Here is a 22,929-nt window from a genome sequence, read left to right as displayed (position 1 = left end):
GCTCTCAGGCACTCATACCGCAGCTGCACTATAAACTGCTGAGTGCGCAGACACAGAGTGACAGATAGAGAGACAGAAAAGCGTGGAAAAGAAAGAGAAAGAAAGGTTGAAAGCCAGCTTCACTTAACCTCTTAGGGTTCATCTTCAGAATGTGACACTTGGTTATTCATAGAATACAATTTTCAGAAAAGTTTCTAAACTACATTTTTACATTTGCTGAAATAAATGTGAGCTGCGCTTACCTGTGCAAAACTCACTAGAATGCTAGGGCATGGTTGTCAGGGAAATGTATGTGGTTGCTAGGATGTTTTGGGTGGTCGCTAGAGTATTGTTAAGTGGTTGGCAGATTTGTCTGGGTGATTGGTAGGGTGTTGCTACTTGACTGCTAGAGTGTTGCTAGGTGGTTGCCAGGGCATTGCTATATAGTTGCTAGGGTGTAGAGTAATGATGTGGTTGCTAAGGTGTTTGAGGTGGTTGTTACGGCCCCAATATACTTCAAGCAAAATCGTAGAACGAACTGATGTGACTTCATTTAGAAACAAAATCAGGCCAAAACTGAAGTTCAAAACAGCTTGTCAATGCGAACTGTCTGGAAAAGTTTGCTTCAGCTGGTCAACACCTTTGTACTCCCATTGGTCCGTGGCGATTAAGTAATAGGTAGGTGTGCGCTGAGGCTTTGCCTTCTTCCACGTGGAAATCTTTTTTTGTTCTGATCATTTCTCCTCACGAGTCAGTTGAGATTAGACGTGACCGGCAAGTGAAAATATGAACGCACTGGAAGAAATGCTTTATGGTAGAAAATGAAATTATACTTCTGATGAAATGAGACACTGATACTATTTCTCAAGTTTAATACTGTAAAGCTATTTGATTTCAAGCAATCTATTGTATAAAGTGCTGAATATATGTATATATATATATATATATACAAACGTGACGTGACTTTACTAGAGTGCTGAATTGCAGAGCTCGTGCAAACATATCCACATTGCTATGATCAGATGCTTTTCTTATGCTTTATTAAACATACTTGCTATTTTCTCAATTCTGTTGTGTGTTTATTTTGTTATTAAGAGGAAAGCGCGCAGCACTTATTTACATATTCATCTAACCAAAGTAGGTGGCCTCAGTAATACTATGTGGTTACTAGGGGGTTGCTAGGGCAATGCTATGTGGTTGCCCGGTGGTTGCTGGTAGATTGCTACGTATTTCTAAGGGTGTTCTGGTTGGTTGCAGGGCATTGTTAGGAAAAAATGCTAAGAAAAATAGCAACACACATCAACTCAAAAAAGCTGCACAGTTTAATTTGTGTCTGTAGCAAAAATGGTGCTAGACGAGTTTTGTGCCGAATTCCAAATGCCAAATTCAAAGTATAAGTAAATACAGGGTTCCCACACCTTGGTTAACTTCAAATTCAAGGACCTTTCAAGGACTTTCCAGGTCCAATACCCTCAAATTCAAGGACTTAATGTGGGGACACATTTGTTGTGTCCAACAACAAACGTTGAGGTGCCATCGTAGTTTCACGCACGTGTGAACGTCATGGTGACGTACAACGTACACTTATCGTAACCAGGGTTTTTCCTGACTCAAAATGAGGCGGAGGTGGTAAAATCCTAATAATGTACTTTAATAATAAGATAATAAAAAATTTTTGTAGATCTTCATATAGCCTAATGTTTTTTCCACAGTATTTTTGTGTGTGGTGCTTGGTACCTCTAGGGGGGTCCGGGGGCATGCCCCCCCGTAAGAAAATTTTGTAAATTTTAAAGATAAATTCATTAATCTGGTACACTTTGAGTCACCCAAATCCACTGTTAAAAATAAATAATACACCCGCAAACCACCAATATACTCAGATTTAGATATCTGCATCTGATCACATTACAATTATTCAAATTCTTAAGGTGATGATACACAGGGAAACTTTTTGAGCAATGTTGTTGGGCAATCTTGCAGAGCGATTGTTTCTTGGGAACGTTGCCATTGAAAATGGGCAATACATTTCTATCTGGATCATTTAGATTGGTCGTGGGCCCTTTGTCTCATCTGGTTGCCCGTTGATGGCAACATTGCTCAAAAACTTGCCCTGTGTATCATCACCTTTAGTGTTAAGCATGATAATATGTTAACATATCACTCTGAAGTAGGCTGATTTAAAATGAATATTTTTTTAAAATAAAAGTTCTTCTTTTGGCAAAATTACATTTCCTTAATAGCCTAAACCTTTACTCCCTTCAAGCTTAAATTGTCAATGTTTTATTACATCGCTGTTTGAAAACACAAATGTTTTGTACCTTTATAAAGGGCATTTTCCCCTAATTTTATTAAATGTATGCTCCATCTTTCATTTCAAATTCTTAAATTTGATCAATATATTCAATTAAAATAATAAGACACTAGGCTGTTACCAATCCAATTAAATAATTTACAATGAAAAAGTATAACTGTATTAAATTGGATTATTTTAAATATTTTTAAATATACAAATAAGGAATGTTAAAAGGAATGATACTTTATGAAACTAAACCGCCAGTAGGAGGCGGCAGGCGACCGTCTTAATGAGCGAGTCATTGAGTCATTCATTCAAACGATTCGTTCAAACGGCTGATTCATTCAGAATGAGGCAGTTTATGAATGGGTAATTGAATCTTTGACTCAACCGATTCGTTCAAAACGCTGAATCATTCAGTAATGCTACAAGTGTTCGTTGCTGTGAGATTCGCGGTGGTTCTGCTGTGATCTTTGTTTGGGACTATTTTCGCTGCTGAAACAGAACAAAAACAGTCATTGCGTCTCAAATGTAAGTGACTTAATTTTAACTATTTGTTTCTTGAACTGTTATGAAATCAGTCTCGGTTTCAATCTTGATGGCATTCAGGAAAACATCACTCTGATCGTGTGTAGCCTAGGCTATATATTGTTTCTTAACTATAATATGTTATAAATAACTGCGCGAGTCTCAACAGCGCAACTTTGTTACCATCAGTAGGCCTATATTAATTAATGTTTAATTGACGGAGGCAGCCACCTCATAATTCTCTATGCAGGAAAAACCCTGAACGTAACGCGTAAATGCGCTTAACTAGTGTAAATCTAGCAAGCTAGTATGCATAGGCCATGAAGTTTTGGCGAAATAACACATTAGGGGACCGGAGTGAATATGGAATTTTTTTCCAGAAAACTTATTGCACAAAATAAATTCAAGCACTTTCAAGGACCTGTCTCTATTTTGTTTATTTTCAAAAACTTTCCAGGGCCTTGAAAACATTTTTTCAGATTCACAAACTTTCAAGGATTTCAAGGACCCGTGGGAACCCTGTAAATATGATAGTGACATGCTAAGTTAAAAATACAGCCCGTTATTTTACTTTGAAATGTGTGTTCGGTGTCGAAATGTCTGTTTTTGGTGTTGGTCCGTGTGATCGCGCTCACTGCCAATTTATGTGTTGCCAGTTGGCAGAAAATACAGTGTATTGCAGCCATTAAATTGTCTGTCAATATTACACACTGTCAATATTACATATGGCACCTTTATTAAGTCTAATAACAGCAACAGTAATGAAGCTATTGAGAGATGCACCCACACAACAGATGTCAGACCGTATGAACTGCACTGTGAACCTCAGGTTCAGCCTCCCGACACAACAACCAGCAGGGTAAAACACATAGTTATACGGAACAGCTGGGAAAAGGTTCTAAGAACACAACAGCTGTGATAACAGTCTGTACTGTTCCGCTACACAGTTCACTCACTCTTTCTGTGTGTGTTTTTCTCTGTGTGTATGTAACAGTCGGAGGGTTGCCCAGACAAGCTGAGGCATGCATGGTAGCACAAGATAGAAAATCAACAACATAAGCAAATGAACTGGTTGCAGGAACAGCTGTACCATCAGCTATGAACTCAAAGGTTTCTATGAACTCTGAGCAGCATGCAGAAACAAGAGACAACCACCCGTCAGCTAGCAATGAGTGCAACTTCCTGTTGGCTTCAACACAGTCTGCTCTCCTTATTGGTGAGGTTTCTCAGTGTGAACCCAATGAACTGCAGATCTCACACTAAACAAAGCTAGATGTTTTCTTGTATTTATCACTGAAACTGTAATAGTGTGTGGAAAGACACAATAGCTCTGAGCTGTTTTGATGTCTTTTGCCCATAGGCAGCTGGCAACAAACTTACTAGAACAGCATAAGCGACTATAGGCAGCAACTTGTCTCTGTTTGCACGTTCCAGACAGACTGTCTTCTCTGTATTAGCGGTGGACATTATTCAGACACTGTTTCTGTGAGTTACATTGTTACACCAGTAAATGGTGACAAAAAGTGACCATCTTGAGTGAGTTATCACATCATTAAATCAACTGATTCTTTTAAAACACAGATTCATTCAGAAAGTTACTAGCTGAATTCGAAATCGCATAATACCATACTACTCTTACTATTTCTCCAACATAGTATGCTGCTAGTATGCTAAGAGTGAGTCATTAAATCATTTAGTCCACTGATTCATTCAGAAATGAAAGAAGACGCTGGTTAAAATTGGAATAATACACTAGTATACTACTCACTATTCTTACTCTCCTTTTACTGTTTCTTCCATATAAAGATATGGATGAGCTATTTTGATTCAATTCTATTCATATCATGTCAGTATATGTCAATTTCTATGATTCTACTGGAAATCCAGATAAACAATTCTCTTTGAGGATGAATATATGATGATGCAGCAATTTTTGCGAAGAGAAAACACCTGCATTATTCAGCTACATTGAGTTTTAGCATGTGAGGTTGTGCCATTGTCTTTGCGCGAAAGACCGGAAAGGACACCCATGGAGACCCACTAGTACGACATGAGCACTTACTGTGAGTGAGGTGAAGGTCATGCACATGCCTCCAAACCCATTCAGCGCAAGGGCGAAGAAGATTAGGAGAGAGAGATCTGTTAAAGAAAAATACAAGGATGTCAAAGAGAGCAGGGATAGGTGGGTATTAACAGCAATGGTGGTCTCATCTGGATTTGCAAACATACTTCTAGGGTCACTGGCTCCATATGCAATTAGGATGCAGGAGAGGGCAAACGATGCGCTGGGAAGAGATCATTTCATGTTATTCTTTTGACATATCATGTATCCCACTTACAATGCATACAGTATATTTTAGCAAAGAGGTTTTCAAACTGAGAGCCATGGAAACTTTATAAAATAATAAAATATAATATAAAATAAAAATGTTATAAAATATTTGTTCAAAATTAGTGCTTTAACATCGATTAATTGCGACTAATCGGTTTGTAAACATGTAATATATATGTATGTGTGTGTATTTATATATAAACCTTTATGTTAGATGCCATTAATCGCGATTAATCGATTTGACAGCACTCTTCAAAATCCAAATAAATATCAAAATAAAACAATATCATATGTAATAATTTAACAATATTTTACACAAATGTATAATGTTAATAATAATAGTATAATATAATATTAATAATATTTTTACCGTATAAACAGAGTACATTTTTATGTTATGTATTCACAAACCAGTTTTCCTCCTATACCTGCCGAGCAGCCTTAATTTGCGTGGGCCGTATTTGTCCATGATGATGCCGAGGGGCAGTGTGATGGCGCTGAGGAGGAAGGAGCCGATGGTGAAGGCCAGGTTCAGCATCTCATCTTGCTCTTTACAGATGGGCCAGCCATTCATATTAAGATTTTCCTCCTCCTCATGTCTTGGGCTTGTTGTTGTACCATTTACATTCTCAGATGTATTCTGCCCCGTACTGTTACCTGGAGGATTGGAAAGCGTAAGACAGAGTGAACCCAAATTGAGCAATCTAATCACCAAACCAGCACTAACCAGTGCGGACCAGCGTGGAAAGTCATGCTGTTTTTTTTAGCAGGGTAGTCAGCAGTCACACGCTCACATGTAAAACTCTAAGGACTAATTGGGACTCTGACTTCTAGGAAAACAGTTATGGCACTCTGAGAAGTAAAACAGGAAATGTCGTTGAGAGATATCGTGGTCATGTCCCCCTCCTAAAGCAGGCAGGATGCTGGGCAAAAGGTCAAATAAACAGGCAGCTAAACAACTGTAGCAGAAATAGCACGGGAGTTTATTTGAACCCACAGCCTCAACACCTTCCAACAACCACCAAAGCATGAGCAGTTTGACCAACATTTTTAATCCTGTTCTTTCACCCAGAACTCCCCTGTTGTTTTGACTATGGATAATCATGCTTTGCCTGGGCAACAAGTTTCTTACTTGGTTCTTCAAGACTAAATAAAAGTTGTTTATCCAGCATTCTTTTGAATTATCAACAGCCTTGAAAATGGTCTGGAATAACTTGTTTGGATGGGGGATGAGGCTGTTTGCAGCATATGGAGAAACTGTTATGAATGTAAATGGTGGGCAAGAGACAGGTCTTTGTGAGGGATTTTTGTTCGAATGTGATCAGTAAACAAACAAAGGACCTGTGTTTGTAAAGCAGATATGATTGATGATGAAAAAAAGGGTTAGAAGTCACAGATTGATTATTAGAGGACATAATCTGCTAAACTTGAGATATTTTGTTGAGTAAAGGAGGAGCTGCCTTGAGTCAATACACACCTGTTTCAATAGATGCTCCTGATAACAGTTACAGACTGACTCAAAAAGTAGTGTATGGTTTTACTCTTTTTCATGAAATTAATAGAAAAGGTAGCTTTATGTTCAGTACACAATTTGAGTCAAATATTTCACCCCAAAACATATATTTTTTTAAATACATAACTAAAATGAAGATTATTTTAAGACCATTAAGATTTTTTTTGCATGGTTACATTATTGAATCACTAAATAAAGCATAAATAACATTTTATTTTTATTATATTAAATTGCCAAATTGGGGTCAGTAACATTTTTTCTTTAAAATTTAATTTAATTTAACAAGGACACATTAAATTGATCAAAAGTGACAGTAAAACAGTCATAATGATATTATCAAATGATTTCTATTTCAAGTAAATGCTGTTTTTTGTTTTTATCCTCAAAAAAAATGATCACGGTTTCCACAAAAACATTAAGCATTACAACTTTTTTGTTTTAAAAATTATTAAATTATCAAATAATTATATATAATTATTATTTATATTATTATTTTAATAATTTATTAAAAATAATGTTACTTGAGCAGCAAAACAGCATATTACAATGATTTCTGATCAAATAAATGCAAAAAAAAGCGACTTGTTTCAGGAACATAAAACAATCTTAAAGACTTCTGAACTTCTGAACGGTGGTGTATACTTATGAATAAAATAAAAATGTTATGATCCTAAAAACAGCCTCCATTTTCTTATGCATTTGGGTTGAAATATGACTTGCAGATGTTGACAGGTTTTGTTGGATTCACATTTTAGGTCTCTTCAGATGAACGAGTAGCTCTATTTCAGATGTTTCTGAACCCATTGTTCCACTAGATCTAATCAGTGACAGCAAAAAACAGAGACAGCCAGGCCTGATTTTCCATTTGCTTTGATATGGAGAAGTGAGAGCAGAACGGAATGAGAATTCAACATGAGTCTGACGCACAAAAACGTCATGAACACAGACTCAGTAAGAAGTGCAGGGCCAAAGCATTTAGCCAGACAAGCATTTTCCTGGTCAGTGTTTCCTCACGCCTGCTGATTAAAGAGAACCAACCAGCTGATAATGTGAAATAGACAGCTGAGTCCAAGGGAAACGTGAGGAAATGGCAAGATAATCTCATATTTACATTGAGCAAACACTTGAGCCACATTTACTTCCTTGTGTCATCAAACCTGTAAGGCCTGGTGTCTAGAATGTCTGAACTAAATGCTGACAACAGCCAAAATGAAAAAGACAAGGGAAGTGTGAATGTCCAGGATTGCAATGTGCATTGATGTGTTTGCCCTTTCCCACTATTCTATCAATAAAAGTCTCAAAAAGTTTCAAAATAAGTGTTGTTCAAGGCCACTACTGTGTTTGGAACTTCACCACAAATTCAAAACACAAAAATAAAGCTGCAAGAAGTCATGACGGGCCCAAGACCCGGCGCCACCGCCACCCCGGTGGCTTTAGGGCAACTGTGCACGGCGGGCAATATACATTTAAAACGGGTGAATGTAAAAGAACTATGTCAAAGTCGTTTCAATATGCCACATTTAATACAGCTAGTTGGTGACCACAAACCACAACATCCACATCCATGAGATATTTAAAATTTAGATGAATTTCAGGTCATATGATGTCATAGGTCATTAACAAATGAGTGTGAAGTTATCATTTTCAGCTCAAATATTATAAGTTAATAAGTATTTATCTAATTATTTTTTAATATTTTTATTAACATTATTATTAAACTAATTATATAAAACTATGTTGTCAGTGCGCTACAAATAAACTATGGTTCTATGGATTTATTTTGTCATTAAAACTGATAGAAACAGATCCTAAGTCTTAAAAGATAACCACATAGCAAAGAAAGGGTTAAACTCCAAACCATCAAGAGTATAAAATAAGACTCTCACACACACAGACACACACACAAATACAATCAGTTGGAGACTGTTAGTTAGTTGAGCCAGAATATTTAATAACATTTAAAAAAAAAATATATAAATAAATAAAATCTAAACTGTGCCAGAGAGTATATTTTGATAATGTCTAATATATATCCAATATTAATTTATTATTTAGAAGATATAACACTCTTCCAGTTTCCCTTTTTGTCATTACTTTAATCCCTAGCCATGGCAGTACTGTTCAAGATATCCAATACCCGTTGGCAATTTAGCATCTTCAATATACCGCCATCATTGTTGAGAAAGTTGTGAATCGTATGAAGCCCTTTGGACCAGTAGTTAAAAATTCAGAGCTTGATTAAAAAAATCCACATTCAAACAAATATAGCTGACTTCCTGTTGGTCGGAGCTAATGACTGTAAATTAGAAAGTTGTCCTGTACGATGAGAACAATATATGTAGCGAGCGAGTTTGGTGACTCTAGGTAAAACTACTGTCTACCACACACACACATACTTTAGAAAAAGTTTGCGCTATCGAGCCCCTCCTAAACACCCATTTCTAAGGCTTTGTCCATGTCTACTGGCTGACAACTGAAGCTGAAATTTGAAGCAAATTGGGTTAAAATAAGAGGGCGATTTCAAAGCATTTTGAAAGTGACACACTTCCTGCTGCCTGTTGGTGGCGCTAAGACTTTGACTCACAATAGTCACATCCATGTGATCTGCTTCCTACAATGAACACACAGCTGAAGTTTAATCAAAATCAGTCAATGTATGCAGTTATAGTACACTTCCTGTTTCCCTTCTTTGTGCCATATATTTGTTGCCTCGCCAAGGCCAACCCATTTGAGATATAAAAAATCTGCTAGCAATTTAGTATCCTGTAGGTGAAAAGCATTGAGAGCTACAGAGCCCCTCAAATACAACCATATAAAAGAGTGCGCCACAGAGCCCCCCCCCCCCCCCCCCCCAAGATCCCCCATTTCCACTTGTGTGCAAAGTTTCTTGAGTTTTTGAGCATGTTAAGAGCCCCAAAAGTGTCCTTAAGTTTGATAATAATAATAATTACCTTAGGAAAACAATAGGGCCCAAGCCCTAAGGGGCGAAAGGGCCCTATATAGGGACTGGAAGACAGAAGTCCCCTCGAGAAGATCATGGCGATCAAGTTTACTTGTTGCCGTTGTGCTAATGGGTCATAAGATATCAAAGTAGTCCTGCTGTTTCTTCAGGACTTCAGAAATGTGTTTTCACGAAGGCGTGTTAAATCGTTTAAGAGACAGATGTCATAGTGGAAAAATGAAACATAAACCAGGGCCAGTTCAGAGCAGCATGGCTGAGTCTCCTGACCTCATTCACTGAAAAAGTCACAATCAAAGCAGCACAGAAAGAAGTCTTTGAAGAACAAGACGTTACACTCCAAAGAAACTTTACACTAGTGTCAGCAAGCAGATATTTTTAAACTATTAGCAATAATGTTGAATTATCATAAGCCACATGACAGTGCACAATGTGAACAGACAGGACATCGAACTGTTGAGTCTTTATTTATCATGGCACTGCACACTTTTCCCTCACATATACTGTATATATGTTGGATATCTTTGTTCTGTATAACCCAAAGGTTATTTGAAATATGGCTCACAGGCACACATAGCTTCCATGTATTTTTTTATTATGTCTGAGCCATTTTACTCTGTGACAATGACATTGACATGACATGACATGAACTCCATTAGCAGTCTTAATGTATAAGTATGATTTTATGTGCATCAGTACCAGTCTATGATCAGTACATGATGTATTAATAAATAAAGTTAATCTCGGAGCTCAATAGGAACAAGCTGTTCTTCACAGATGAACATCATGACCTAGACACATTTTTGCCAAGAGTTGTAAGTAGACCTGAACAGGCCTATTCCAGTTAAGATTCTATATTCATCTGGATTAATTACACAGCAAAAATAATTTATTACTCAGTATTTTGTCTTGTGTTCCAGTACAAATATCTATACATTCTTAAATCAAGATACATTTACTTGAGAAGTAAAATGATATTAGACCTTGTTTTCTGAAAAATGTGACTTGTATGAACTCAATTCATTTTAATACAAATATTTAGACTTAATGTTTAAGTGACTTTGCTTCTCAAAAACAAAAACAGGACAAAAATTACTAACTGAGAAAATATGTTTTTTGCAGTGTACATTTTTTTTAAAGGCTGTGCTTTTAAAGCACAACATATAAGTAATAATAAGTTGACCCACATATCAGTTCATGGAATGGTTGGTATCTTTCATCTTTGCTAAGTGGTCTATACTCTTTTAGCTATTCAGAAAATCCACAATTAGTCTAGCATATCAGTCCTTTAGAAGTTTTATTGATAGTTATTGTTTGATGAAACATTTTCTTTCATACTAAGACCTTAAGATGATACAGCTGCACATGGAAGTATCTATACTGTGTTAGCTAAGCAGATTGATGTCCTCTGGTCTATTTACCCTGAAATCAACTCTGTGAAGGAGCTCAAATTATCTATAGACCCACTTTGCCAAAATTCTGACACCAAACAAGCTTGTAGATGTTGTTTGTAATTCCTAATGGCAGCAGCACAAAGCAAGAGGGCTTCCAAATAAGGTGCACGGACTCTCAGTGATCGATTGATATTCTGGTTTGGATTCCTCCATAAGCCCTGCGATGGGCGCCAGACAACAGAGATTTTTGTTTTTCATAATGCTGCAGCCTCTGTTGCGAAATAATACAGGTTTTGCTTAAGGTAACTGCATTCCAAGATGGTACTTTGAGTCAATCTGCCAAACATTTACTGTTAAAATGTGGGTGGGGAAAGAGTAAAAACAAAGCTATTAAAGCAAATTAATATGCTTTGTATATATATTAGACTTTTCTTTGATGTTCACGTAATTATTTGCAGCATTCGATCTGGCATCTATTGTGGATAGTGCATTTAATGTCTTTATGAGTTTCTGTAACACTGAGTGCACACATTTGTCCCCTCCTTACCTGGTTCACTGCAGAGGTAGGAGTAAAAGCCCTCTGATTTCAACATAATGAGCAGTGAGCCCCATCCGAGCAGGACAGCAGAGAACAACAGGTTTTCGATTACCGCAGTAATCGCCATCCACCAGCGCCTGGAGAAGGCTGTGGCCAGTGAGGGAGCCATGACTGAAGGAGATGATACAGTCTGTGCTGGTAATACTGAGGAAATCCCCCTAAACTTTGGGCAATCCTGTGAAAGTGGCCAGAGTTGGATATCAGTTATTTAACGTTGAATACTAAATAATGCCAATACATTACAATAACATTTACATGTTTAATACATGTATAATGATAAATTTGACATTTATTTTATTTTATTTTTTAATCTCCCAACGATTACATTGTTTTCCCAGCATATAGTGAATGTTCTTTTGTTGAAACATTGTTTTAACCGCAACTTCTGTCGAACATCATTTAGATTCAGTTCCTTTGTCTCGCTTTGCTACACAACAGCTCATAAACAAAAAACAGCTGAGTTCCAAAAGAGAATGTTGTTGATCGAAACACAGTTCCCTCCCCTAGTCCCTCCCTGCTAGCCTGCGATTGGCTGTTCGAACATTCTCCTCTCCCCTGATTGGCTAGGATATAAACAGATTCAGAGAACATCTCCACGTGAGACCAAGTTCCAGCCGGTTCGAACCAGTGCGGCGCGAGTCGTTCGCTTTGTGCTATACGGATATCTTTGTACAAAATCTATTTATCCACAGGCGAAGTGACATTTCGTCATAAACGATTCGACTCTGTTTGCTTTGCACAAACGATGTAGAACATGGAATGCAAACAGACACCTTACACGTTGTTTTAAAACGCCTCATTAAACTATTTCAATCATCATTATTTTCCCTGTTGATTTCTCTTTCCTAATTTACGCGCTATGTCTTATGTGTTTACGTTAAGCATCCTGCGGAAAACGAGCAGCCCTAAAACTGGTCTAAACTGGACAGGCATCATCATCAGAGCCTCCGCCTGTGTGTGTGTGCACCCCTCTCCCCTCCTTCCTCATGCATACAGAGCTCAGCTGTTCAGTGGATACACACTCTGCACTGAATAACAGTCGCGATGAATGCACTTCCTGGTTATCGCTTCACTCACTATTGTTCTGTTCTAGGCTAAATAAATGCTCGATGTAAAAATGTGCACATTGTAATATATATGCTGACTCAGATATGATGTACCAGCAGTTCTGTTTCCCATTCATCATATATGATACTGCAAAACACGGATTCTGACGGCAAATGTAAAAGCTCATAAAACTCATAAACTGCATTATATACTATTCAAACAACACATCACAGTTTAGTTATAGTTTATAACGTCAAAACGTGCAATGGCATAATAAAATACAGTTATTGAAGAACGGTCCTATAGTCTTTGTCATATTGAAGAATTGTGCAAAAATATATAAAAAAAATCAATTTCTAATAATTTTTAAACAAAAATAAACGATTTACTTCTTTAGCAATGACTGTATAAACTGTGTGAAATGTATATAACATGATTATATATTACATCAACAGTCTTAGAGGGTAAACTTACAACAGAACATCCTTATAATAAGTCATACCTATTTCCTTCACCAAATCCTCGCTTCGGCTCTCTTCAGAGTAGAAAAGGTATAAACAACCTTATGATGCCAATTTCACTCTTTGGGTTACGTTCACACATACATTTATTTCCCAACATCTCTTACTCCCGATTTTATATTTGCACCGCTTGCTTCACACAAACAAGCCAACTTCCCCATTGGCTGGTTCCTGAGCTAGAGATGAGACCAGCCAATCAAACCGCCGCTCGGCTGAAATATTTAAATAATTGCACATTATATTTTGCTCCAGTGCAAAGAAAATTCACAGAACACACCGGGTTGTTATGGTCCCTGCTACAATTTTACAGAATTTGATGGCTTTTTAAAATTCATTAAAAAAACAACAACAGCAAACAAATCCCAAACAAGGAAGCCATCCTTGTATTTCACGATTTCAGTCTCTCATAATAATGGTCAAGCCGTTGTTTATCAATGACATTATGGCAAAACCACTAGAAGAATGGCACATGAAATAAATATAACATACAGTAATCAAATTTGCCAAATGTCTCAATGTACATTATGGGTTTCCCATGAAAAAGAAACAAGACACTTTGTTCTTTGGGTATCAGATTTGAGCTCTTTTCATACTTCTGAAGTCGCATTTATCTGTGTTCTTTTTATTAAAGATGATTGACATTGCATAAATAAACTAACTGAGTAGCAAATATCACAAGAGAAGTTAACTGTACCAATGACCAAAACACTTTTTACGGTGTATTATCAGGTTTTCTGTTGTTGCTTGTACTCTTTCTAAGCACTAAACTGAACATAGGAAGCTGAACAAAGGAGTGACATGAGTCGAAAAACATCACGTCGGCATCTGGTGGTTTAAATATGCAACTACATTCAAATACAGACAAGTATGCTACTTAATGAGGGATTACTGATATTAAATATTCCTCAGGAACCTGTGAAAACCACAGACTCCATTACCAAAGCAAACTGGAATCTGGAGAACCCATATAATATGTTTATTGAACATCTATTTGTGCATCTTGTTTTAATCATTGCATAACACTTGTACATTGCATTGTAAGAATTGCTAAGCAATAATACTTGTTATAACAATTCATATTTCGTGATGTTACAACAATTAATGATATAACAATGCATGAACCTTTCTGAGAGCAGACAGGTGTGCAATGTTTCAAACACTATTATCTGACAGTCAGATATATTGCAACTGGCTTGATGTAAAGTAACAGTAATAAATAAAGGAAGTAAAGAGTTAACAAGTTTCACATGTCGATCCCTGATTTTATAGTATCTTTGAATCGACTAAACAAAGAATACTATGCCTTTGTGTATTTTACACATACATTTTACTTCTGTTTATGAAGCATCTAAGAAGAACCCTGTAAGAGCTCTGCATGTAAAAGCGCCCAGAAAGAAAATGGGCAATAAAGTATTATTATCAAACTGCTCTGAGACACTATAGCAGGAAAGAGAAAGAAGAAAAGAGTTTATAAACTATACAAGAAGAACTGAGGTGTGTTAAAAAGCAATTTTAGAGTCCTCAAAGCACTTAAAAGCTTCAGTAAATGCAATTCAGTGTCTTTAGAAATAACTGTCTATGAATCATTGACATTTCTGGTTATATTACAGCCAAATGCCATTATATAGCCTACATATTACAAACGTACCATACCAATAAGTAGCCACAGCTCTTTAAATGTCCAGTAGAGGGCAGTAGTAGCCTGAGTGGTTAACAGTCTAATGCGCATTAAAAGTAATATATAAGTTGCCAGTTCAGCAATGCAAATGCCGTTTAGAGATATTCCACTGGTTTGTCGGTTGTGGGTCAGACGCAAACTTTAATGTCAAGGTTTGGTCTGGTTTTTGCGAATTCTTTCAGCTTCTTGACGCCGTCTTTGGTAAACTTGTTGTCAAACATCCTGCGATAGATAAAGAAAATATATGCCATTGTATATTGTGTTACAGAATCACAAACTGAAATAAATCAGCTTTAAATGGTTCTTACCACAGGTACTCTAATGTAGTGTTCTCTTTGAGAGCAGCCATGAGGACTTCTGCTCCTTTGTCTGTCACTAGGTTGTCACGAAGTCTATTGAAGGCAAAATGTTTAAACAAAGTGAACACTGAAGATAAATAATTGACTAGAAAGACTGCAATGGCGGAGATTAATCTTGGTCACCTGATATCTGTCAGTGTGCAATTCGTCCTCAACAATTCTGCAAGATAACCAGCTCCATCGTCTCCAATTTTATTGATGGCCATTCTAATGAAATAATGATATTGTAAATATCGAGTAAGATGCAACTTCTGTGTATTTGTAATGAGAAATTATGTTTTTTTTTTTCACTGTTCACCTGAGATCAGTCACAGTATGATTTTCTTTCAGTGCATCCACAAGGATTTTCAGGCCTTCACAGCCAAGCTCTGTCGCAACCACCCTATATTGAACATACACAGTCATGATAAAGGCTCACTTTTCACTATTATCTTTTATTAGTTCAATTATGATCATTTATAAATGATAATGTATTAATTTACTTACCACAGCCTCTGAATGCGGCAATCTGGGTTTCTCAGAACGAGGGATAACACAGACGCTCCCTCTGAACCAAGAGGATTCTGGCCCAGGCTTTATGCAAAGAACATACAATACATATCACACAATAAGTACAATAAATAATAATATTTAACAATGAATGCATCATGTCATCTCTGAATAATTATGCTTTTACCAGCCTACACTATTTACCTGAGTGTTGAGAAGAGGGGAAGGACCGGTAGGAGTCGGCGTAATCCGTCAGCATCAAGTCCTTGAGCGTCCAAATTTAAAACCTGCACATCTGAGCTGAGCTGTAACAGGAAAGCCAGTTCGCTCCAGTCCCTGTTTACCGAACCGGACTGACCTAGGGCCTGCTGTGAAAGAACTTTCATCCAACCCTGTAGCCGCTGGGACAAACCAGGGTCCTGGGCCTCATATAGACAGTGACAAACATTGACCTGCCTCTCTGGGCTGAGGGTGGAGCTCTGGAGTTGGGAGTGTAACAGATGGAGGAGGAAAGGAGGAGTCGGGTCTGGAGAGGGCTGGCAACGGAGCAGATGCATCTTGGGCCCATCAGGGAAAAATCCATTTAGGATGAGACGTGTTCTAGGAACCAGCAGGCCGCATACAAACCTGGATAAGCGGAAATAACTGGTCAGTAACGTAGTCATCATAGTAAATCAGAGCTATCAAAAAATCTTTTAAAAAGAAGAAAACATTGCATTTAAAATAATGCATTTTATTATGGGGCGCCGTTTGTAAAGCGGCTCACGCTGAAAATAACAGCAACATTTTGTCACATTTAGCTTCAAACAATGTTTAAAAAACTGGTATGAATTTTTGACGGTCACTTTTTAGCACATTTACAACAATATTTGTCAACTTAGAGATATTTTAAATAGTTAAATCTAAATATTAAATGAGATGGATTTTATTCGTTATTTGACACTATATAAGCATGGTTTATAGTGTCAAATAACGAATAAAATCCATCTCATCCGAGATAATGGACTCTTGGACACGGATTATCGTGATAATAACTACCTAAAATAATAAACACGTTTGGAGAAACTGTATTTGAAGAGTAGGCTAGTGTCACTTTTATGAAAAGTGCGGGACTTATGACCTGTAGCCATAATAGCCAGCCACGAGGGGGCTCACTTTGACTGAATGTCATGTCATCACTCTGTCATCACTCTCATCACGAAACTCTACAGTTTCTCCAAACGTGTTTATTATTTTAGGTAGTTATTATCACGATAATCCAAGTCCAATAGTCCATTTCCTCGGATGAGATGGTTTTTATTCGTTATTTGACACTATAAACCATGCTATAAACACACACTGACCTCCTCGAGCTTTTATTTTGGCACTTCCGGTTACCAGCATTTTGAATTTGCATATTAGTTAAATATTTAGTTTCACCCAAACATTTAGATTCAACATTTAGATTTAACATTTAGATTTAGATTTAATATTTAGATTTAACATTTAGATTTAGATTTAACATTTAGATTTAACATTTAGATTTAGATTTAACATTTAGATTTAGATTTAACATTTAGATTTAACATTTAACATTTAGGTGTAACATTTAATATTTAAATTTAACTATTTAAAATATCTCTAAGTTGACAAATATTGTTGTAAATGTGCTAAAAAGTGACCGTCAAAAATTCATACCAGTTTTTTAAACATTGTTTGAAGCTAAATGTGACAAAACGTTGCTGTTATTTTCAGCATGAGCCGCTTTACAAACAGCGCCCCATATTTTATTGGGTTTGAAAATTATTTATGTTTTCAAGAAAACTTATTTTTACAAGTATGAACGTTTTTATTTTACATATGTGAATTATTTATGTATTATACATTTTTGGCAAGTTGCGCCACATGCATAACATTTTACAACCTGTACTAACCTTTTTGCATCATATAAGGCAAAAAAAAAATGGTTGTACCACATGACTTTAATTAAGCAGACAAGACTTTTTCAGATATTAGAAAATATATTAATATAAAAAAATACCAAGAAGTGCATTTAAGTCACTGTATGTATGAATTGCGTTTTACATTAATGATTTTGAATAGAAAGATTTTTGACCCGTTAATGCATGATAATGTATTAACGTATGAAAATCCATTTCATATGAAAACAGTATTAAAGGGTACCTGGAGAAAAGATCCATGTGTCCAGATTGATGTTGTACACCACAGCGAAGGGCCTTCTTAATGCGTCTGCGGAAGAGGCGCTGCGGTCTGCCGAATTTGTTAAAGGCTGATGCCATCTGCTTAAACGCAGACTGCAGATACTGGCCTGTGCTTGGTTTGAGCCCTAAAAATGGATCTGATCCTGAGAGTGACTGAAGAACATAGTACAGGGCAGCCAGGAACTCCTGCACGCTGGTGTGGATAAAATGGAAGCCCTTTTCAAAGGTGAGGGATGCTCGATCCTCTTTAAGTATCTCAAAGAGGAACACCTGTGAGATTTTGGTGCTATCCAGATTAAAAGAGCTCAAATCAGAGCTTTCGAAGATGAACCGTCTCTCCAGGAGGCCTTTGAAGGCCATAGCTCCCAGGCTTTTGAGAATAGGCTGCATTTCGCCAAGGACATGGGGGGCGTGCTGAAGCCTGGTGTGATGAGAGCCCTCGCTACGCCCTTGCACATGGAATAGCACGATGGATTTTACAAAGCAGCAATAGATCTCAGTGATCGTGACTGGTTTGGAGCTCAGAAGGACCTCAGAAGGTCCCAATGAAGAGTTCGGTTGGCTGGCGTTCTCAAGGACTCCTTTTTCTCCTGACTTGGCACTTACAGTATCAGGACAAAGGCAGGAGCCACCGTCATGCAAGGCGGTGGACACAATCCAACAGAATGCGGGAATGTGGCACATGAGGAGAAGGGGCTTATGGGACGACACAGAGGCCCACACTGCAGCGGCAGCCTCTGGAGAACTGCAGTTCTGCTCAAAGTACTGCTTCTGCTGGGCTAAAGAGAAACCTAGCAGACTGTAAAACTGACTGACCAGCACTGGAGGAACTTTGGAGACAGCGTGAGGCCGTGAGGTGAGGAAAATGGACACGCCTGGAAGCAGAACTCCTTTGATTAAGTTCACCACAATGGATTGTATAGGCTGCACCCGCTCAGGATTTGAACACTTGGGAGTGTGTTCGAAATTAAGAGGGTAGCAGAACTCATCCAAACCATCTAAGATGAGTAAAAACTTGGGTGGGTTGGAGCTCAGTAACTCGTGCAGGAAAGGTTTTAGGTGGATGTAGTGATCCGAGAGCAGGTCCTGCAAGCTTTGCTCTTGAGTTATGAGGTTTAGCTCACGAAAGGACAGAGATAGGACAATCTTGGACGAGGTGTTTTCTGCAGCCCACTCTCGCACCAGCCGTCTCACAACCGTGGTTTTCCCACTTCCAGCAACTCCTGACAGCATATTCACACCACTCGATACTTTGGACAGCAGATTCTCATACAAATCCCTGAAAACGCAGATCTCATCCGTGCGTGTCCTGAAAGCGTCCCCAACTCCTGCTGACTCGTGTCGGCATTGAGAAGGCAATGCATAACCAGCTTGTCTTGAGAAGGTGATATCAGTCAAGTACCAGGTTTCATCCTGCCCTAAATTGTGTCCTCTGATGCTGAGATAGTCCACTAGACTGTGCTGTCTGGCCAAGATGTCCTTGTGCTTTTTGAGATGCTCTTGCTTTTTGGCCTGTTCTGGCTTTGTGGTCTCACCTTGAACACTTTGCAGTATGTAGAGGAACGCCCTGCATGATTCTTCTCCTCTCCCGTTCAGCACATCCAACAGTAATCTCATACATTCTCGCTCACCTCTAACAGCCGAACCTCTGATGAGACTGAGGTCCTCCTCGGTCACCGCCCCCACGTTAAACAGGACGTCCAGCAGGCGTGTCAGGTGTTCGCTGTAGTTCTCAACCAGCTCCACGCGACGCTGTTGAATTTCTGTGCAACAGGCTCCAACAGCCATCACTTTAATGTTGCTGATTATATATAGGGGAGTCTGGGGCCCCCTAATTAAGGCTTCACCTCCCCCACCCTAAAGGAAGTCAAAAGAAAATGTGAATATTTATTCTTTTTATATAAGTATTTCCTACCATAAATATATAAAACATTTATTTTTGTTATTTTATTTTTGTATTTAACAACTTTACAGGCGATTTTCTCAATGCTTCAATGTTTTTTGCACCCTCAGATTCCAGATTTTTAAATAGTTGTATCTCGGCCAAATATTGTCCTATCCTAACAAACCATACATTATAAATTATTTATTCAGCTTAAAATAAAAAAATGTACCCATGTGACTGGTTTTATGGTCCAAAAGATAAAATATAAACCATAGAAAACCATTACAAACATAAATAAAAAGTTAATGTTTTATTTAAACTTTGTTTAAGATGATTTGGTTATGACAGGGACCACAAAGGAATCGTGCGAATAGCTAAGTTAGGCTAACTTAGCCTATTTCAGCCCGGAAAAATGACAGAAACAGATATTCCTTTAAAAAGCCTATCCCATTAAATTGACGGTTTAATTTATGTACATCAAATTAATAAATTAACAGTTCCATATAACCACAGCGAAATTACTTCATAAAAAATAAATAAATAAACTAACTTACAGGGTCAAACGCATTATTCCCACACTTCCGTAGACTCTCACTGATTCAATAGCGGTTGAAAGTGAAACTATTCTTTTGCGACATAATAAGCGTATTGTAAACATAATTATTTTGACTAATCAGAAGCTCTTATCGATTACATGTAACGTACTATTGCGCACATATTTATCGCAATAGTGAAACAGAAAGATCTTAGCTAGGCGTCTAAAAATATGACTGAAATAACTCTGTATGTATTTTTCTCCAAGTCACCTGATATATTGGGAAATAGCAGAATTCAAGAAGTTGAAGGATCTCCGCCCACTGCCAGTGTGGGGGTATGTTCCTTTAAGACCCGCCATTTCTGGGGTTTTCCCAATGCATCCTTACAACACAGTAGGTGGGTTACAGTCTTACAGTACAGCCTACGCTAATGACAAGAATTAACTCAATTAATTCAACTCCAACACTTTTAATCAGACTCTATTCAAAATGCTTTTGTTTTGCTGTGATTTTGACTTTCATAAACTTAACAGTTTTAAAGAAATTTGCCGTGAAACGTGGAAAAACTCTCATTGACGTTACATTGTTGCATTTATGTGCAATTCTTTCATTCAAAACTTTGCCAGTGAAAAAAAATTAAATTGTCAGCGACATCACAATGACATCAGTCTCTCTATTCCCCAGGCTTTCTTTCCTTTTACTGGATCATGTTACCAAAACTTGAACGCAATTCATTTTCTGCCTTTCAAATAGTAATATTACCTTTATGAAATGTACAACTAAATTGCCAGCAGATGATAAGTAAGCAAGAAATACAAGTTGTGACTTATACCTCAAATAATGAGTTCACAAATACCCATTCCCATGAAAAATACAGAGCTGGCACCTCAGTGTTTTTAATCAGCTTTAATATGCTCAGATACATTGTCAGTTTGCTTCAAATTGACAGATTTCCAGGTATTTTACACAAATAGTATAAAACAAAATCACAAAGTGTGAATTACATCTCAACTGGTGGGCCATGAGTTTGTGTGTACAGTATCGGGGTATTTTATAAATGTCAAAAATAGATATTTGTTCTAAATACATTACATGCGGCATTTTCTTACAGTGTTTTCTTTTAAGTATCCTCAACTATGACACTAGCTATGGTAGGCACATGCTCAATGTTTCTCTGAACATTCAAATTTAACAGTCATGTCATCAAGGCAATATCAAATAATTGTGCAGTTTTGGGTGCCTGAAATCCTACAGTGCACTGGGAATGCCAAATTTCCATGTTTAGTTTCTAAAATAAAATAAAATTTAAATTTGGTTTGCAAACATTTAGTAGTGCTGTTACTTTTTATCTACATATACACAAACCCGCCTCAAGAGAAATAAACAAGCCTTTTTTTGTAGATAACATAACGTCCCAAACTATTAGGGCTAACAACATCTCTCACAAGCTTAGAGCATTGCTAATGTGGAGGAAATGGCATTAATAGGATTATATTGTGTCCAGTGTATTAGGAGCACAAAGCCTGAGTGATTCAACACTGGAGATCAATCTTGTGTCCATTTCATACAGGAACACTTTTCTTATCTTATCAAAAATACTCTCTAACCCTAACATTTTGAGGCACAGATTTGGGATTGAGAAAAGACATATTTACTGATCTTCAAACTCTTAATTTGAGTAAAGAATGACGAGTGAATCACAATGTGAAAAATGGAGCTGGTGCTCTAGCATAGTTACTATCACCGGTTGTTCTTTCCATCAGCATTAAGATTTCAGGAGCCTTTTCATACATAACACGCACCTTCAATGCACTTGGCATAGGGTCTCTAAAAGTTTGTTCTCATTTCTCTTGAACACATCAACTAATATTAATAACTTACTAGGCTTGTAAGCATAATTAAGTCGCACATATAGAACAGGTTTATCCGTCCATATAAACATCTCCAAGTAATCTTCTATATGCAAAAAGTAATTAATACCTTTCCTATGAACGTTTTAATTTAGTTACTAAGTAATTATAACTCGCATTACAATGACAGTAAACCACTGGAAGAAAAAGTGTTCTGGGTCCGAGTAAGTTTGGATTGCAGGATCCATGGAAAAGCAATCACGGGTGAACATAAATAGAACCGAAGCGAATAACTAAAAATTACGAACCCTGATTTTCCTCGGTAACATGGCTGAGGTCACCGTCTCTAACAAATCAATCAACATTCCCCAAAAAAGCTAGATAAAGACAGAGTGCAGGAAAAATGCACATATATATATATATATTGTTATTTCTTGGCTTTGACGTATAAAATCATAATATTCATATAACAGTATTAAACCCCAGAACATAAATAAGTCGCTAGATTTTCACAACTGAAAGCAGAGGCCTTTGGTGCAGCTGGCTGGCGTCTCGTTGGCAGAGATAAGCTCCGCCTGTAGTCATGTGATTGATGAGCTAATAAGCATATCTGGAAGATCATGTGAGAACGCAGGAAGTGCTTGGTCATGACTCGTCCATCATCTTGAGTTGAGGCGAGGGGCAATCTGAGAAACAAAAACACACCTGTTCACTTTTTCTGTTTTCTAATTGAAATAATCTGGATACGTTTCAATTCATTTCGTCAG

General features: G+C 37.4%; 3 protein-coding genes across 7 annotated transcripts in view; all 3 read right to left on the bottom strand.

Annotated features, from left to right (window-relative positions):
* slc43a2a (solute carrier family 43 member 2a) overlaps positions 1-13,314 on the bottom strand; it is a 28,322-nt gene extending 15,008 nt beyond the window's left edge. Inside the window, exons 1-5 of the mRNA XM_081371527.1 lie at positions 13,146-13,314; positions 11,546-11,771; positions 5,561-5,789; positions 5,030-5,085; positions 4,863-4,939 (exon numbers count right to left, since the gene is read on the bottom strand). Of these exons, the coding sequence (XP_081227653.1) occupies positions 4,863-4,939; positions 5,030-5,085; positions 5,561-5,789; positions 11,546-11,705 (522 nt within the window). The 5' untranslated portion in view covers positions 11,706-11,771; positions 13,146-13,314. The remainder of the gene's footprint in view (positions 1-4,862; positions 4,940-5,029; positions 5,086-5,560; positions 5,790-11,545; positions 11,772-13,145) is intronic.
* Positions 13,315-13,729: 415 nt separating this feature from the next.
* Positions 13,730-20,589, bottom strand: LOC308694159 (NLR family CARD domain-containing protein 3). Its single transcript, XM_081371519.1, has 8 exons — positions 20,331-20,589; positions 17,854-19,748; positions 15,895-16,317; positions 15,688-15,774; positions 15,500-15,583; positions 15,325-15,408; positions 15,151-15,234; positions 13,730-15,064 (listed from the first exon to the last, which is right to left on the bottom strand). The coding sequence occupies exons 2-8, from the start codon at positions 19,677-19,679 to the stop codon at positions 14,971-14,973; spliced, it is 2,682 nt and encodes an 893-aa protein (XP_081227645.1). The 5' UTR covers positions 19,680-19,748; positions 20,331-20,589; the 3' UTR covers positions 13,730-14,970.
* A 179-nt stretch (positions 20,590-20,768) lies between these two features.
* Positions 20,769-22,929, bottom strand: part of myo1cb (myosin Ic, paralog b) — a 43,554-nt gene continuing 41,393 nt past the window's right edge. For all 5 annotated transcript variants that reach the window (XM_081371515.1, XM_081371518.1, XM_081371517.1 and 2 more), the window contains one exon: positions 20,769-22,848. In XM_081371515.1, coding sequence (XP_081227641.1) covers positions 22,822-22,848 — 27 coding nt within the window. In that variant the 3' untranslated portion in view covers positions 20,769-22,821. The remainder of the gene's footprint in view (positions 22,849-22,929) is intronic.

Source organism: Scardinius erythrophthalmus (genome assembly GCF_964197995.2).
Source record: "Scardinius erythrophthalmus genome assembly, chromosome: 7".
Classification (NCBI taxonomy): domain Eukaryota; kingdom Metazoa; phylum Chordata; class Actinopteri; order Cypriniformes; family Leuciscidae; genus Scardinius; species Scardinius erythrophthalmus.
The sequence above is the reverse complement of the archived record's forward strand: the minus strand, read 5'-3'. Positions and strand labels throughout refer to the sequence as shown.